At 45.3% G+C, this 15,965-nt stretch overlaps 1 protein-coding gene across 1 annotated transcript in view; it reads left to right on the forward strand.

Annotated features, from left to right (window-relative positions):
• Positions 1-1,805: 1,805 nt before the first annotated feature.
• Positions 1,806-15,965, forward strand: part of celf3a (cugbp, Elav-like family member 3a) — a gene marked incomplete at both ends in the record, with an annotated part of 23,781 nt that continues 9,621 nt past the window's right edge. Inside the window, 2 exons of the mRNA XM_080735628.1 lie at positions 1,806-1,950; positions 3,335-3,417. Coding sequence (XP_080591754.1) covers positions 1,806-1,950; positions 3,335-3,417 — 228 coding nt within the window. The remainder of the gene's footprint in view (positions 1,951-3,334; positions 3,418-15,965) is intronic.

Consider the following 15,965-nt stretch of genomic DNA (forward strand, 5'->3'; position numbering starts at 1 on the left):
GCATGGAGCATTAATACCATTTAATTCCCTAATGCCCCTAGATTAGAATAATTTAAAAAGTCAAAGATGATGTAGGCCTATCTTTGAATTCTAGCTCATGCTCATTTGATGTGCGAGTTTAGGGTAAGACATAATAACTATTCATTATCATAATAAATCTATATGTATTTTATTTGTATTATTTTTTTTTTACAAACGTCGTGATTATTTTATGTTGTCACCCTTTGAGCCTGTGTTGGGGTCCTTTAGCGACGGTCCCCGCCGTTGGACATCACGGCTTGTACAACCCAAGGGAGGGATGGAACTGAGATCGACAGGGGAGGGAGACACCGGCTTACGACGTCAAAGGAGGAGTAGCTACCCACACACACGCACACACTCGCACACACTCACACACACACACACACACACACACACACACACACACACACACACACACACACACACACACACACACACACACACACAGACATACACACTCACACACGCAGACAGAGAGAGGGAGGGAGGGAGAGAGAGAAGAAGCAAACCGGGAGCGAGCGACAGCCCCGTTATATCCGATCTATTGTGAGGAATTCAAATTATAACACTCAACGCCCTTTTTAAAATCCGGCGACATTTGTTTTTTCTATTTCGAGATTTATTTATTTCATGTGGGCTGGTTGTCTGTGAACAGTCGTAACGGAGGACAAGGCTGTGTCAACAAAGAGCAGAAAAAAAACAAGAGGAAAAATCAAGACAAACACGCTCATGCCGGATAAAGGACCGTCGCTGGATTTGTTAGTTGCGTTGCTATAGGAGGTAAGGTCGTATTCACTTGTTCTAATATTATTCACACACACATTTATGGGGTATTTTTTTGTTTTTTTGTGGCAAAATAAAGCCAGGAAAGACAAGAGGGGAAATTACAATATTCACATATTTTTTTGCCTATATCGTTTCGTCATTTCTTAATTTAAATGTATTTTTGTCAAATATGAAATCATAATCGGGTCATTGTTTTTGTCAACCTATCTTGACAAAGAGACCGCAGGGGTCGGTATGTTGACACGCTGTCACATCTCTATGTATTTCACTATGATCAGCCCCAAACGCACGAAGGGCGCCACAACAAAGGATTCTGTTTGACTTGAGCCAATGTTTGTTTATTGCGTTGAACGGCAACCTAAACGTTTGACCAAAAGATGCTGCCCGAATTGAGAGAAAACCTTTACATGTCATCCCTACAGCTGTGAATTATGATTATTGATTGCAAACAGTGACATGCCTAAGATCATTACACATGCGAGATCACGATTTTATGGCCATATAGCCTACCACTAAATCATCCAATATATATTTTTAATATGTTTTCAGATTTACTATGGGTGTCTGGCCTATAATGTTTAGAAGCGGATAAATACGTTATTTCAATCTGCTTTTCATTTTCATTAAATGTTCTCTTCCATTTGGATCATCTAAATATCTCAAAACTGTAAAAGCATGCTGAGCTCCATAATCTATTAAGGTTTGATATTACACAGTAAAATCCAGAATGTTAATTTAACTCAGAGAGTTGTATAATGGAACCAAATGGACCCTTAATACGGGTTCCATTTCCATTTGTATGCCATACAAGTTCCGGATTGTGACAGTGCACTGTTCTTATAAACGTGAAATGACATCTGTCTCACTGGCCCTGTCATCCACAGTGTCGAGGCTTCTGTTCTGCCGCCCTCTCCCTGCCTGCCCGAGGATTTGGATCCTGTCCGATCCACCTGACTGCTTCCACTGTCACTCCCCCCTTCACCTGCAACACTCTCTCAATGAAGGAGGCAGACGCAATCAAGCTCTTCATCGGGCAGATCCCCCGAAACCTGGAGGAGAAGGACCTCAAGCCCATATTTGAACAGTTTGGGAAGATCTATGAGTTGACGGTCATAAAGGACAAATACACGGGGATGCACAAAGGTACGAGAGAGAGAGAGAGAGAGAGAGAGAGACGCAGACGGGATCTTCAGATGAAATCTGTGTAGACTCATAGTTTCAGGGTTGTGAAAGCTTATAGCTATATCTGTAAACATAACCTACTCAGGATGTTTTAGGTTTTTAGGGCTCTGGTGCACAAAAGATGTGGCCTTAAACCCCTAGTTTGACATCATTTATTGCCATGTGGAATAGGTCTACATTTCAGTAGGCCCTACATATAGTGAAATCCTCAATGTTAATTGGAGAGAGAGAGAGTGTGTGTAAAAATTGACCATTTTACCCTCAGCGTTTTAAATTAATATCGAGGATTTTCATGCAGGATCAGTGCAGTGACCCAGGTTAGATAATGGCACAGAGAATGTCATTACAGCTGCGCATCTGACAGCAGGAGAGGGAGGGGGGGGGGGGGTGGAGAGAAGGCTCTTCCAGTCAACATACACTATCAATCATTTGTGTGACACACGGAGCAAGTGGAATCACTCCACTAACACTTAGAACACCTATTCTACATACATTTCCATATTCATGTTTCTTTGAGCCCTAAAGGTTAATGATGGCCTTTGCTGTTATGTGAGATTGAATGCATCTGTGCTCAAAGTGCTTTATATTATCATTTGCAGAGATCGTTTCCGGGTATTAGCTCTCGGAATAAGAGAATCCTAATGGATTTAATTGGCAAGTGAAAATATAATTGTAATTCTAAAGTGCAATGAATGTACAGGGCTCCCCATACCTCTTAGATTCATACAGTATCCTAAATAATCCACCAGAAAGCCATTTTACAAAATACAATTTGTTTGTTTCACCATTCATTGACCAGTGTAATGGACCGCAACTAACATTAATATCAAGGATTTTGCTGTGTGGTTAACCACCTTCAACCTGGCATCCATATTTTCACATCATTGTAGGCCAAATCTTTGAAAGATTTTCAAAAATAGTTAGAATAGCTGATCCACAAGCTCACATAGTAGCATTGCAAAGTGCTTTGAGCTTGTAGATTGTCTATTTTCACCATGCAACACACATCGTACAATGAAGTATGGATTTACCGAAGTAAGGATACAAAATCTACATGAATACTAAATATTAACTTAAAAGGGTAGTGTGCCGATATGAATAAGATACAAAGAATCCTCCTATAAATTGACAATAAAAAAGCCAGGGAGTGCTTTCGGTCCTAGTGCACTTCGGGCCACTGGCCTTTACCACGAAGCCGCAGTAAGCGTCCCTCACATAATCTGTTTACACATGGCATATGCAGCTGACATTTCAAACATGACATGTTCAGTAAAAATACACTGACCTCCATTTAGCGCACATACACTGAGCTGCTAGCTGCCTCTCTCCCCCTGTCTGTCTGCAGGATGTGCCTTCCTGACATACTGCGCACGAGAGTCTGCCCTAAAGGCCCAGAATGCACTGCACGAGCAGAAGACGCTACCAGGGGTGAGTAGTGTGTCGTCATTGTCGTTTTCCTGACTTAACCGGCCATCCTCAAGAGCTCGCGTGTTTGTGTGTGTGTGTGCGTGCGTGCGAGTGTGCGAGTGTGCGTGCGTGCATGGAAAACGGCACAAAAAAAGAAAATGCGATTAGTGACATTATTACGCCTCCCTGCACGGCGCACATATAAAGACACAGAGTGACACAGGACACACACATACAGTACACACACACACACACACAGTACAGTCCTGAACACGTAGTGACACATGACTCACACACACACACACGCGCGCACGCACGCACGCACGCACGCACGCACGCACGCACGCACGCACGCACGCACGCACGCACGCACGCACGCACGCACGCACGCACGCACGCACGCACGCACGCACGCACACACACACACACACACACACACACACACACACACACACACACACACACACACACAGACACACACACAGTGACACAGCTCTCACATACACACACAGACACATACACAGACACAAAGTCACGCACATAAATATGGAGACATGCAGTGACACAGGAGGACACTCATAAACACACATGGAGATCCACAGTGACACACGTGCGTACGCACGCACGCACGCACGCACGCACGCACGCACGCACGCACGCACGCACACACACGCGCACACACAAAAATATGAAGACGCTCCGTGACACGGGGAACGTAAGTGACTCTGACATGCGGGCCTGACTTCCCCCTTTAGCTGATGGGGCTTCATTAAAGGGCAGAGGCTGCTCTCCTATGTGGTTCATATGTGATGCATTCAGACACATCCTTCCAGTGAGGTCTGAGTCATCCTGGAATCTGTCTCTGTTCGGAAGAAACCGCTTTGAGGCATACTGACAGTTCTCCTTCTGTCTTCTGTTCCTCTCTCTCTCTCTCTCTCTCTCGCCTCCTCTCTCTTATCTCTCTTTTCTGTATCGTCGTTGTCGAGCGGAAACCTCGTATCTCCAAGTTTCAAATTTGACTAGTCGCACGACTAGTGAAAATAGCAGATCTACAAGCACACAACGCCTCGCATCGCGAGGCGTTGTGTGCTTGTAGATCGGCTATTTTCGCGAGGCGTTGTGTGCTTGTAGATCGGCTATTTTCACTAGTTTAGATACATTTTCCAATGATAAATACAAAACGAACGGTTTTGGACATACAAGGTTTCCACCCGACAACGACGATATAGTTTTTTGTTCTCTCTCCGCCTATCTGTGTCTCTCTCTCTCTCTCTCTCTCTCTCTCTCTCGCCCCTCCCACTCGCTCTCTTTTAGTCTAATCAAAGTTAAACCTAGCATTATTAGCATAGCCAGGCAGCAGGTGCGCCGCCAATTGACATTTGCGGAGCTAAATATGACGTGACAGCTGTGTCTCTGTAGAAACGCGCCGTATGAGAGCCGCGGCGACCGTGGGCGACTCCTATATCTATGAGACATTTCCTCTCCTCTGTATCCTCGCTTCTCTTCCTCTTTCTTTTTTCTTCTTTTATATTAACAAGGGCCTTTAACCGCCGATGACTACGTACGTCACCGCCGCTATCTGAGATGGCAAGGGGAGCGAGTGACTAATATGTACCACTGTAGACTATATAGACGGGGCTGTTTGGGAGGAGGAAGAGGTGTGGGGGAGGGGGAGGAAGGGTGGTTTAGGGTACCAGCTATATAAATCCCATTATTAGCATGACAGTAGTGTGACCTCCCTGACCTCTCTTGAGGAGCTCAGCATCCAGGTTCCCCGTGGCTAAACCCCCACCGTCTCCCCGCGACCGACATCTCCCTAGCGGCCCTCTGGCCTCTCTCCTTCTCTGGTCCTCTCTTACCTCTGTTAAAGCCTCGTAAGAGCATCTAGAAACAAGCCAAGCCCCCCTCGCCTCTACCCCCCACCCCCCAATCTCAATTGTGCTCCTTCATCGCGCCCCTCCCCCCCCCCCCCCCTCTCCCCAAATAAAGATGAAAACCATCTTATTAGCTACACGGCACGCTCGCAACACATACCGTGAATGCATTGCACATACTACACCCAGGGTAGAGGCACACACCACCCGGCCCTTTGCTACCAGCTGTGGTGTAATTGTCATCTAATTGCACCTGCCCTGCCAAAGAATAATTAACTTTGGCATCTCGTGGCCAGAGCTGTACAAAAGAAATAACATGAAAAGCAATTAAAGTAGAGCGGAGAGCTCACTGAATATAGATACATGAAGGCAGAGCCTTTCCCGGTTCCCTATTATATGGCGTTTCTCTCTCTCTGTTAGAGGAAATGTCGTCTGAAGGCTCTTTTACATTTCCTTCATTGTTATCTGCTAGTAATAAATGGGAGGGTAAGAAGTGCTTGTGGAAGGAGTGCAAGAAAATGAAGGAAGGGAAAGAAAGGATAGGAAGGAGGCAGGGAGTGAGGGAGAGAGAGAGAGGGAGGGAGGGAGGGGTAAACAGATGGTGGGATTGGAGTGCACCTGGCCTTGTGTTTAATTTCAGGTGAGAGAGTGAGTCTCTCTCTCTCACACTCTCTCACACACACACACACACACACACACACCCCTATAGAGTGACAAAAACACATTCAGGTAAACGTCAAGAGGAAAGACTTGAGTGAAAAACCCTGAGTGAAAAACCCTGAGTGAAAGAAAGGGAGGGGTTAGGGCTTGTAGATCTGCTATTTTTGAAAAGTCATGGAAAATCTGTGCAAGTCTTTGAATATTTCAAATCCTTCTATATATGTCAGTGGTGCTCATACCTTTTCATTTGAAGGACCCCCAAAATGATATGTATTTGGCCACGGACCCCCCACCTCAAAATATTTAGTTCCAGGGACCCCCCCAGAAGCAAAATTGGAGTTAACAAATGTTCGCTTAAAAATATACATATATTCAAAGATTTGCACACATTTTCACGACTTAAAATAGCAGGTCTACAAGTTCTTGTATATCTGCTATTTTTCAATAGCTAAAGTATAAAATAATAATGAAGGCCCCTCCACCTTGGGCCCTAGTAACTCAGTCCCACTTTTCCCCCCCTTGTGACACCCCTGGAAAGCATGATGAAACCCTAAGACGTTGTTCCCACAGTGCACTCTTCATGTCCGTCTTCTTTGGACCCACTGTACTCCCGTTGTCTTGTCTCCTCTGTACTTTATCGCAGCATCTCTGACTGTGCTATCTACCTACCTCTGGCCGACGGAGGCCTGTTGTCGGGCCAATGTGTCTGGCTGGTCAGCTGAGGCACAGAAACTCCACGCCCCCCTGGAACCTATTTTCACAAACAATGGAGTTTCTAAAGATTGCATTTTTATGTTGTACCTTTTAATCACTTAAATCCTATATCCTCACTGTCTGGCCAAAACCTCTTAACTCCATTTTTGAGGTTTTGATTTTTTTTTTGGCATTAATCAGGGCTATTGAACTCCCTTTACATCTGAGTGTTGGTTTAAATAATATTGAACCAATGGAAAGTAGTGAAAAGTGCTTGGGACAAAACCTCCCATCTCCACACTTTCTGCCAAACCATGCTAACTCCACCTGATTGGCCCTCTCTTTTTTTCATAAATATGTACTATTGAACACCCTTTACGTCTCTGTATTGGTTAAATAATGTTGAACAAATGAAAAGTAGTAAAAAGCCCTTCGGTCAAAACGCCCTAACTCCACTTGAGCTCATTTCCCCGAAAATGAACATTTTGGAGTTAGGAGGTTTCGGCACGACAACAGAGATATACTTTGTTGACCAGGGGTCCCTTGTGGGCCTTTACTTGGCCCCCTCCTTTTTTTCCTTCTACACCAAATCTCTTTTGTGTAGAAGGAAAAAAAGGGCAGATGTGCTTGTAGATCTCCTATTTTTCGCCTGTTATCAAATGCCCAGAATAGGGATGCTAGGGTTCATGTGGGTAATTAGACAGGACAGTGTGGAGAGACAGGAAATTGAGCGAGAGCAGAGCGGCCAAAGTCTATTGCCGGAAAACGAACTGGGGATGTTGCGACTGTGTGGTCAAAACATGCTAGGCAGTTACCTACCGGTCTCACCCCGAGCAACGCAGGTTTTTCAAAACCTCCATGACAGTCAAGTGCTGTTGTCATAAATGTTATATTATCATTCAGGGTAAAGGAAATCACTGCTCTCCCATACACTATAATATATTCTAGGTTCAACTGACAGCTATCAAGTATGGATGGGCAGAGCTTAAACTGAAGTGGGTGTTGTAAAAAGGAGTATTCTTTAAGGATGCAGTCCCTCCCTCCCTCCCTCGCTTTGTAAGGATAAGAATGATTGAGTTGTATTTTTACTTGCCATTACAGTTCATGAGTGCTCCTGTGGGCAGGCCCAAATATCAGCCCTTATTAGCAGACGTCAGTGGATATCACTCAGCTGGTTTTTGCCATTCGACTGACATGCACACGTATTGTCTTTTCGACAGATGTTGTCAGTGCTTATAGGAGTGAAATTGTACATTATAAGTCAGCATGCGGAGTCTGTTCTTGTGTGTAGTAGTGCGTGTGCAATGGGGGAGGGGAGGGCAGGTGTTCAGGCTAATGTGGTTTACTGAAGTGGGGGTGGTGTGTGTGTGTGTTTGTGTGTGTGTGTGTGCCGTTTGTGTGTGTGTCTGTGTCTCTTTCTCTCTCTCTCTCTCTCTGTGGGTGTGTGTGTCTGTGTGTCTGTGCGGGTGTGCGTGTCCAGTGGAAAACACTGTGGGAGATTGCAGCTTGAATTTGATGGTCTTATGAGATCTTTGTTTGGACAGAAAATCCATTCTCTCAGATTTCTGCATTACCCATCTGCAATTTATTGGAGTAAAAGTGTGGCTATTTCTTCCAGCTTCTCTCAGCTCTTTCCATAAGCTGTCCATATGAGAGAAAAGAGCAGTCTCTAACTAAAGCCTGACATTAAAAAGCCCTATTCTTACTTCCTCGCATGGAGGTGTTAAAATAGCAATATACAAGCTCATGATGCGTCGTGAGCTTGTATATTGGCTATTTTAAGTGCTTGACACCCTCGTACAATGGAACATAAATTAGGTTATTACTCAGCCATAACCACCAGTGCCCAGACAGAGGGGTTTTGTCAATAAATGTCTAAATTAATCGCATACAGGATATTGACGCTTGTCAGTCATTTCTGGGCTATAATAGTGCAATGGTAATGGCACAATGTTAGAGTTCTAATATAGCTTGCATTATAATACAATGCATTGTAACATGTTTACAATAACAGTATAGATGTACAACCTTGTACTTGTGGAGTACTAGCTAAAGGTTCCTCTCCTGTCATTGGATGCCAGTTAGAATTACAGTTTAACAGCATTTATACTGTAAAGACTGGCAAATGTTTAACGGATGACATAGCTAATAACATGACAGGAGAATAAAATATGGAACAAATGTTTAGATTCGGTTTAGACGTTTTGGCTGTGTAAATATGTCCTTTCCTGGCATATTATTTGATCAAAACAGCTTCTAAATGATGCTAGAGTATGCATGATATTGTCCTGGTTTGGTCTCATGTGTCATTTCCCTCCGGGTTGTGAGATGAGCATTGCTCAGTACCAGATTGCATCATTTGCTACGATCCACAATTTATACTGCCGTTCCAAAATTAGATCTCAGACATTTGGGAAAAGAATGACTCTGAATACTCTGAAACAAAATGAATGCTAGCAAGCAACTCAAGGCTTTGGTTGACAAAACGACTGAATTGTATATATATAATTATCATCATTATTTTGTAATTCCTCCAAAATGCACACAGTGCATTTTAGAACAGCAGACCTCATAACGGTTAGCATCAGTGAGTTGAAATGGTAGATGATGAAGATAAGTGCATATGCTGAGTGAGCGAGTTCGTTTTGATGGGCTTATTCTAGAGTAAAGTGTGCATTCATGCGTTTTGTGCATTCACATATGCATGCATATCAATGTGAACCAAAGAACTGGTACGGCAGACATTGGACTCTCTGGGGCTGAAAGAGAAAGGTAGTCCAGCCCTCCCCATACATACACGTCACTCTGGGCCCAACTGTAGTGATGAATGTAGAATGGGAGTTCTGGGGGGTGGGGGGGTGGGGGGGAGTGGGGAGGGGGTTCGGGGGGTGTGAATTGAGTTGAAATTGGGTGAATGAAAGGAGGCAGGAGGAAAGAGGGAAGAACGAGAGAGCGGGGGGAGGGAGAGATGGAAATGAATGAAAGTTTGACATAATGAGCAGTGGGTGGCTGTAAGAAGGGAGGGGGTCGGTAGGGTGGGAGGGAGGGGGCTGAGGCTGTACGTTTATCTGCTTAAATACAGACATCTGTTACAGAGAGGGATGGAGCATTTTAGAAGCGTGGGGGTTACGAGGGAGAGAGAGAGAGAGAGAGAGAGTGTGTGTGTGTGTGTGTTTGTAAGTGCTTGAGTTGGCACACACACACAAAAGGTAAAAGGGCCCGTGGTATGAAACTCATTAGGTTGTTTTAGCTTCTGTGACGCAGGACATGCGTGTGTATGTACGTATATACTACATGTGTAGCCTACATATCAATCGTCGTTGTCGGGTGGAAACCTTGTATGGCCAAAACCGTTCGTTTTGTATTCATCATTTTAAAAATGATCTAAACTAGTGAAAACAGCCAATCTACAAGCACACAACGCCTCGCGCCGCGAGGCATTGTGTGCTTGTAGATCAGCTGTTTTCACTACTTTTTTTTTTTTTTTTTTTTTTTAATTTTTATCCCACGATTTTTGTAACCCATTTTTTCACCCGGTGCCAATTGCCTAAGCTGTGATCCTGGGCTCTACTCTCCCTCTGCCAACCTGGGGAGGGCCCCGAACTGAGCTCATGCTTCCTTCAATGCATGAGGAGTGAGCAGGCCGCTTCTTATCACCTGACAGGGGGAGCTTCCCCGGTTGGACGTAGCGCGTGGAAGGAACACGTTATTCCAACCAGTTCCATTCCCCTCCATCAGGCGCTGGCCAGGGGGAGGCTTTATAGAGACCAGGATTACTGCATGTTTTTGTGAGGGTATCTACCCTAGGAGACACGGGGAGAACATGCAAACTCCACACAGAAAGGCCCTTTTGCCAACCCCACCTAGGGTGTGGGCACTGATGACGCGGAGGAGGGAACACGCCCCCAGCACCCACAGTGTCCCCCGGCGGGAATCGAACCCAGGACCTTCTAGCTGTGAGGCGACAGCACTACTGACTGCGCCACCGTGCCCCCAGTTTTCACTACTTTTGTGCGACGGCCTTGTATGATGAAGCAGGGCCTTACTTTGCGGGAAAAAAACATACACATTTGAAACTTGGAGATACAAGGTTTCTGCCCGACAGTGACGATATATATTGTGTTTGTTGCACTACGGTAGAATTAAACACAGTAACCCATATATAAAGCAGCTAAAGCTACTTTCAACTTGGTGTCCCTGTTTTGGGCATGTCATTATGGGCAAACACTTTTGAAAGGGGACTTAAACGGTTAAAACTAGGACACGCAGGCCGCACGCCGAACGCACACGGAAATCCATCCATGATTCAGTCGGTTTGCCTCTCCGCTCCATAGATGTTGACATGAATATTTAACACCTGAAAGAGAAAGAAACTATTTGTGAGTCGAGGCTGGTGTGAATTCCTCTCGCCGCTTGATCCTGCAGCGCGGCACCGAGTGCCGCGCTGTGAGCTTGTAGATCTGCTATTTTTGAAAAAGTAAGTGCAAATCTTTGAATATATGTATTTTTAAAGCGAACGTTTGTAACTCAAATTTTGCTTCTGGTTGGTCGCTGGAACTAAATATTTAGAGATTGGGGTCTGTCGCCAAATACATATCATTTTGGGGGTCCTTCACATGAAAAAGTTTGAGAACCACTGACATAGAAACAAAAAGGGTTTTCAAAAGACACAGAATCGGGTCAAAATCTGGTAAAAATTCAAATTTTCAAGATTTTTCAAAAATAGCAGATCTACAAGCTCGCAGCGCGGCACTCGGTGCTATTTTTCAATAGCTAAAGCATTTTCAATCATGCACAACTAGCACATATGACCCGCACACCATCTTACACTTAGCCAAAGCACTCCTTTTTATTTAATAATAATGCAACGTTTCGGTCAACAACCTTCTTCAGGCATATTCAGAGATATGCCTGAAGAAGGTCGTTGACCGAAAGTATACATTGAACCCTGCCTACGCACCCGTCTCTAAGCCTATCAGGTGTGCATAAGACCTTGTTGCCTAATAGCTAAAGCATAAAATAATAATACGAGACAATGCGTACCCGGTCTACATAGCTTAATGTGGCGAGGAGCGACTCGTACGCACCGTTGACACTGAAGACTGAGCCAATGATTACTGATTATTGAACTGTACTGGCAACAGCGCACCTCTGTCCCTGTGTTTGATTGATTCTGTGAATATGTGACATGTTTCACTTCTGCTACAAGGCTTCCCCTTTCTGTGTGTGTGTGTGTGTGTGTGTGTGTGTGTGTGTGTGTGTGTGTGTGTGTGTGTGTGTGTGTGTGTGTGTGTGTGTGTGTGTGTGTGTGTGTGTGTGTGTGTGTGTGTGTGTGTGTGTGTGTGTGTGTGTGTGTGTGTGTGTGTGTGTGTGTGTGTGTGTGTGTGTACAGCATACATGGGCAACTGGCGGCCCGGGGGGCACATGCGGCCCCCCCACCTTCACTTAATGCAGCCCTGCAGCTTAATATCAGAATATTGATTTCGGCTGTTACAATTCCAAACATGCAAACATGACTCGCTTTAATTACTTCAGTCTATATTAGTAGCTTAATGACTAGTACTAGTCACTTTTACTTCACTATGTCCAATGTATTTGTATTTAAAGGAGTAGTTCAAGCCAAAATGACTTTTTCTGTTGTTACTCACGCCATGGAGAATTGAGTTCAGTTTTCTTTTTGTATTTTTTCGTATTCCTAAGACAAAAAATTTATTATAGTAAATGTACCCCCATTGATTCCAGAGAATGCATTTGGGTCCCCATTCGGAATGGGGGTACATTTATTCTAATGAAATTATTGTCTTAAAACAAAAACACATTATTGAACTCAAGTCTCCATGGCATGAGTAACAATAGAAACAATGTCATTTTGGGGGTGAACTACTCCTTTAAGTTCATAAAGGTAACATAAGAACATATAAATGCATTTGAAATTCAGTAAAACATTTACTTTTCAGGATTCCAATAAAAAAATAGCTAAAATGATTAAAAAAAATAGCCAATCTATAAGCTCAAAACGCGTCACACTGCGATGCGTTTTGAGCTTGTAGATCGGCTATTTTTGATCGTTTATGCATTGTGGACCTCTCGGTGAGTGCGAAAATATAGTGTCCCTCTATCATCAAAGTTGCCCACCCCTGGTCTACAGCCTAGCTGTGACTGTGTGCAGAAACAACAACAGGCTATACTTAATTTCCAACGCGTCTGTTTTTGTCCCTGCCTTTGTTGCTTTGTTGCATCTCTCGATACGCGCCTGCCCTGCACTCTTCCGTGTCTATTAATCTCCTTCTATTTAGCTTTTCCCCCCTTTTAAAAAAAAAGAAAAAATGTGCTGCTTGTGAACGTGAGAATCTCCAACCTGAGGACGGTCCCTTGGGTGTGTGTACGCCGGCACGACCCGGCGTACGTACGGTACGCGCCTTTATGATGAGGACGGAAAAGCGAGAGAGGAGGAGGAGAGAAGGTAGAGAGGAGAGAAACAGGAGTAGAGCGGTAGGCAAGAGGCGGAGGGGGTGTGTGTGTGTGTGGTGGTGGGGGGGGGGGGGGGGGGGGGATGGGAAGGCAGGTTGATTATGGTCGCAGGTCTCGTTGCCTGGAGACGGCTGGGGACGAGGGATGCCAGGTTGCTAGGTAACCCGCGCGATGCAATGACCAGAGCCAGGGGCGTCACAAGGAGGGGGGGGGGAAGTGGGACCGAGTTACTATAGGCCCCAATAAGGTTGGAGGGGCCTTCATTATTTTATACGTTGATATACAAGCTTGCTAGCTTGTAGATCTGCTATTTTTGAAAAGTCATGTGCAAATCTTTGAATATATGTATTTATTTTTAAGCGGTTTTAATTTGTAACTCATATTTTGCTTCTGGGGGGGGGGGACCCTGGAACGAAATATTTTGAGATGGAAGTCTGCGGCCAAATAGCCTACATATCATTTTGGGGGTCCTTCACATGAAAAGGTTTGAGCACCACTGACATAGAAACACAGGTTTTTCAAAAAACCTTAGAAGGATTTAGAAGACATTTACAGAATCGAGTCAAAAATATTCAAAGACTTTTTCACGATTTTTCAAAAATAGCAGATCGAGCTTGTATATCTGCTATTTTTCAATAGCTAAAGCACAAAATGACGCGTAATAATGCGTTCCCAGTCTAAATGGGTTAAACCCCCTCACCCTATGAAGAAGAACATTCATGGGGGGCCCACAGTGAATCCTTGTACCCAGAATTTAGTACGACACCCCTGACCAGAGCGTTGTGCAATGGCGGAGAGGATGAGAGGAGGAGGAGGAGGAGAAGAGGGGAAAATTGTCTTTGTGCCCCCCCCCCCTTCCCCTCCCACCTCCTCGTCCTATCCCCTCCCCTCCTGCCTCCGGTAAACGAGAGACGGTAGAGAGAGAGATGGTCCACTGATATGTTTACCGTTCACCACTGCCGCTTCTCTTGGGCACAGAATGGATTGAAATTGGAGAGAAAGCCCGGGCAACAGAAATGTGTCGCCCCGCTCGCGTATACCGCAGCCTGCCAGGGACTTAATAACATGGCAGGGTCGGGAGGGGAGGGGAGGGGAACGGGGGTGGGGGGGGGGGGGGGAGGATTATCAGACACTCTCTGGCTCGCAGAGGCAAAGAAACAGAAGAGAGAAATATATATAAGATTATCAAGGCTATAAACACCCAATACTACTGGCTGAACCTCCATCAAAACGCACTTAGCCCTCGCGTGGAGTAAATCTAATTGGGTTTATATGCGTTTACACGTGTGTGGGTGGGTGGGTGGGTGGGGTGGGTGTGTGTGGGGGGAGGGGGGGGGGGGTTTGTGTGTGTATGTGTGCGCATGTGCACATACTGTATGTGTGTGTATGTATATACAGTATATATATATGTATATACAGTATATATATATATATACACACACACACACACACACACACACACACACACACACACACACACACACACACACACACACACACACTGTATATTTATATATATATATTTATGTGTGTGTGTGTGTGTGTGTGTGTGTGTGTGTGTGCATCACCAGTGATGGGATGGGGGTCAGATGATACGAGGCAAGGGGTCGAACTATGATTTGATTGGATAATCTATGGATTTAATATCTCCTAATCCCAGTGAAATCCCTGCGTGGCATCGCAGATTGAAAGATTAACTACGTGTGGATGGTGTGCTCATGTCGCCGTGTGCTGCTGGGGAGAGAGTGTGTGTGTGTACGGCGAGAGCTCCTGCCAGGAACAGGGGAGGGGATTTTATTTCTGTCTGGTCCATGTGTGGGAAATAGAAAGTGTGTTTATTTTAGTGGGAGAATGGTTACTACGTGCTGTATGATATCTCTGCGTGTGTTTGCGTTCTCGTTGATAAATGAAACAAAAAAAGAACACGGCTTTTAAAAAAGGCACCCTGGCAAGAATGGCCGCTTGGAGGGGGCTGGCCTGCATGTTTGTTGTATCCGTGCACAGTCAGTATGTGACTGTATTTTTTGTAAACAAGCCTAATAGGAAAAGACAGGGAGGAGGGGGGGCTGGTAGTGGTGAGAGAGAGAGAGAGAGAGAGAGAGAGAGAGCAAATCGTCACTGTCGGGCAGAAACCTCGTATCTCCAAGTTTCAAATTTGTACATTTCTTCACCAAGTAAAGCCATGCCTCATCATACAAGGCTGTCGCACAAAAGTAGTGAAAACAGCCGATCTGCAAGCACACAACGCCTCGCGGTGCGAGGCGTTGTGTGCTTGTAGATCGGCCCTTTTCACTAGTTTCGTTAATTTTTGAAATGATAAACACAAAACGAACGGTCTTGGACATACAAGGTTCCCACCCGACAACGACGGAATCATCGTAAAGAGAGTCAGTGATGTTGGCAACCGAGGGGAGATGTTTTTTCTCTGCAGCAGGACCAGCATTCAACAGGCAACTGTCCTTGTCAGCGGTCTGTTTTTGTTCCCCCCTCTTCCTTTCTTTGTTTTACATTTTTGATCCGTTTTATTTTATCCCATCGCCCTCCCTCGCCCCTCGTCCTCCTTTCTCTCCTCTTCTTGACACACGCACACCTTCGCGCCGCTATCTTTCGACCTAGAAGTACCCTTTATAAGCCGGCTCATTTGTTCTCTCCCCGCCGCTCTCTCTCTCTCTCTCTCTCTCTCTCTCTCTCTCTCTCTCTCTCTCCTCTCCCATCTCCCTCTCATCCGCCGTGGTGTGGTGGAGCCCGTTGTTCGGGGCAACCTTGTTTACCCGCTGTGGGCTCTCTCATCACGGGGGTTGTCATGACGATGGCCATGCGAGCCGCCTGAGCCGAGCCACCGTCAGAGAGGGAGCAGGGGCCTGGTTGCCG

The sequence above is a fragment of the Nannobrachium achirus genome, assembly GCF_963921795.1.
Source record: "Nannobrachium achirus genome assembly, chromosome: 10".
Lineage (NCBI taxonomy): Eukaryota > Metazoa > Chordata > Actinopteri > Myctophiformes > Myctophidae > Nannobrachium > Nannobrachium achirus.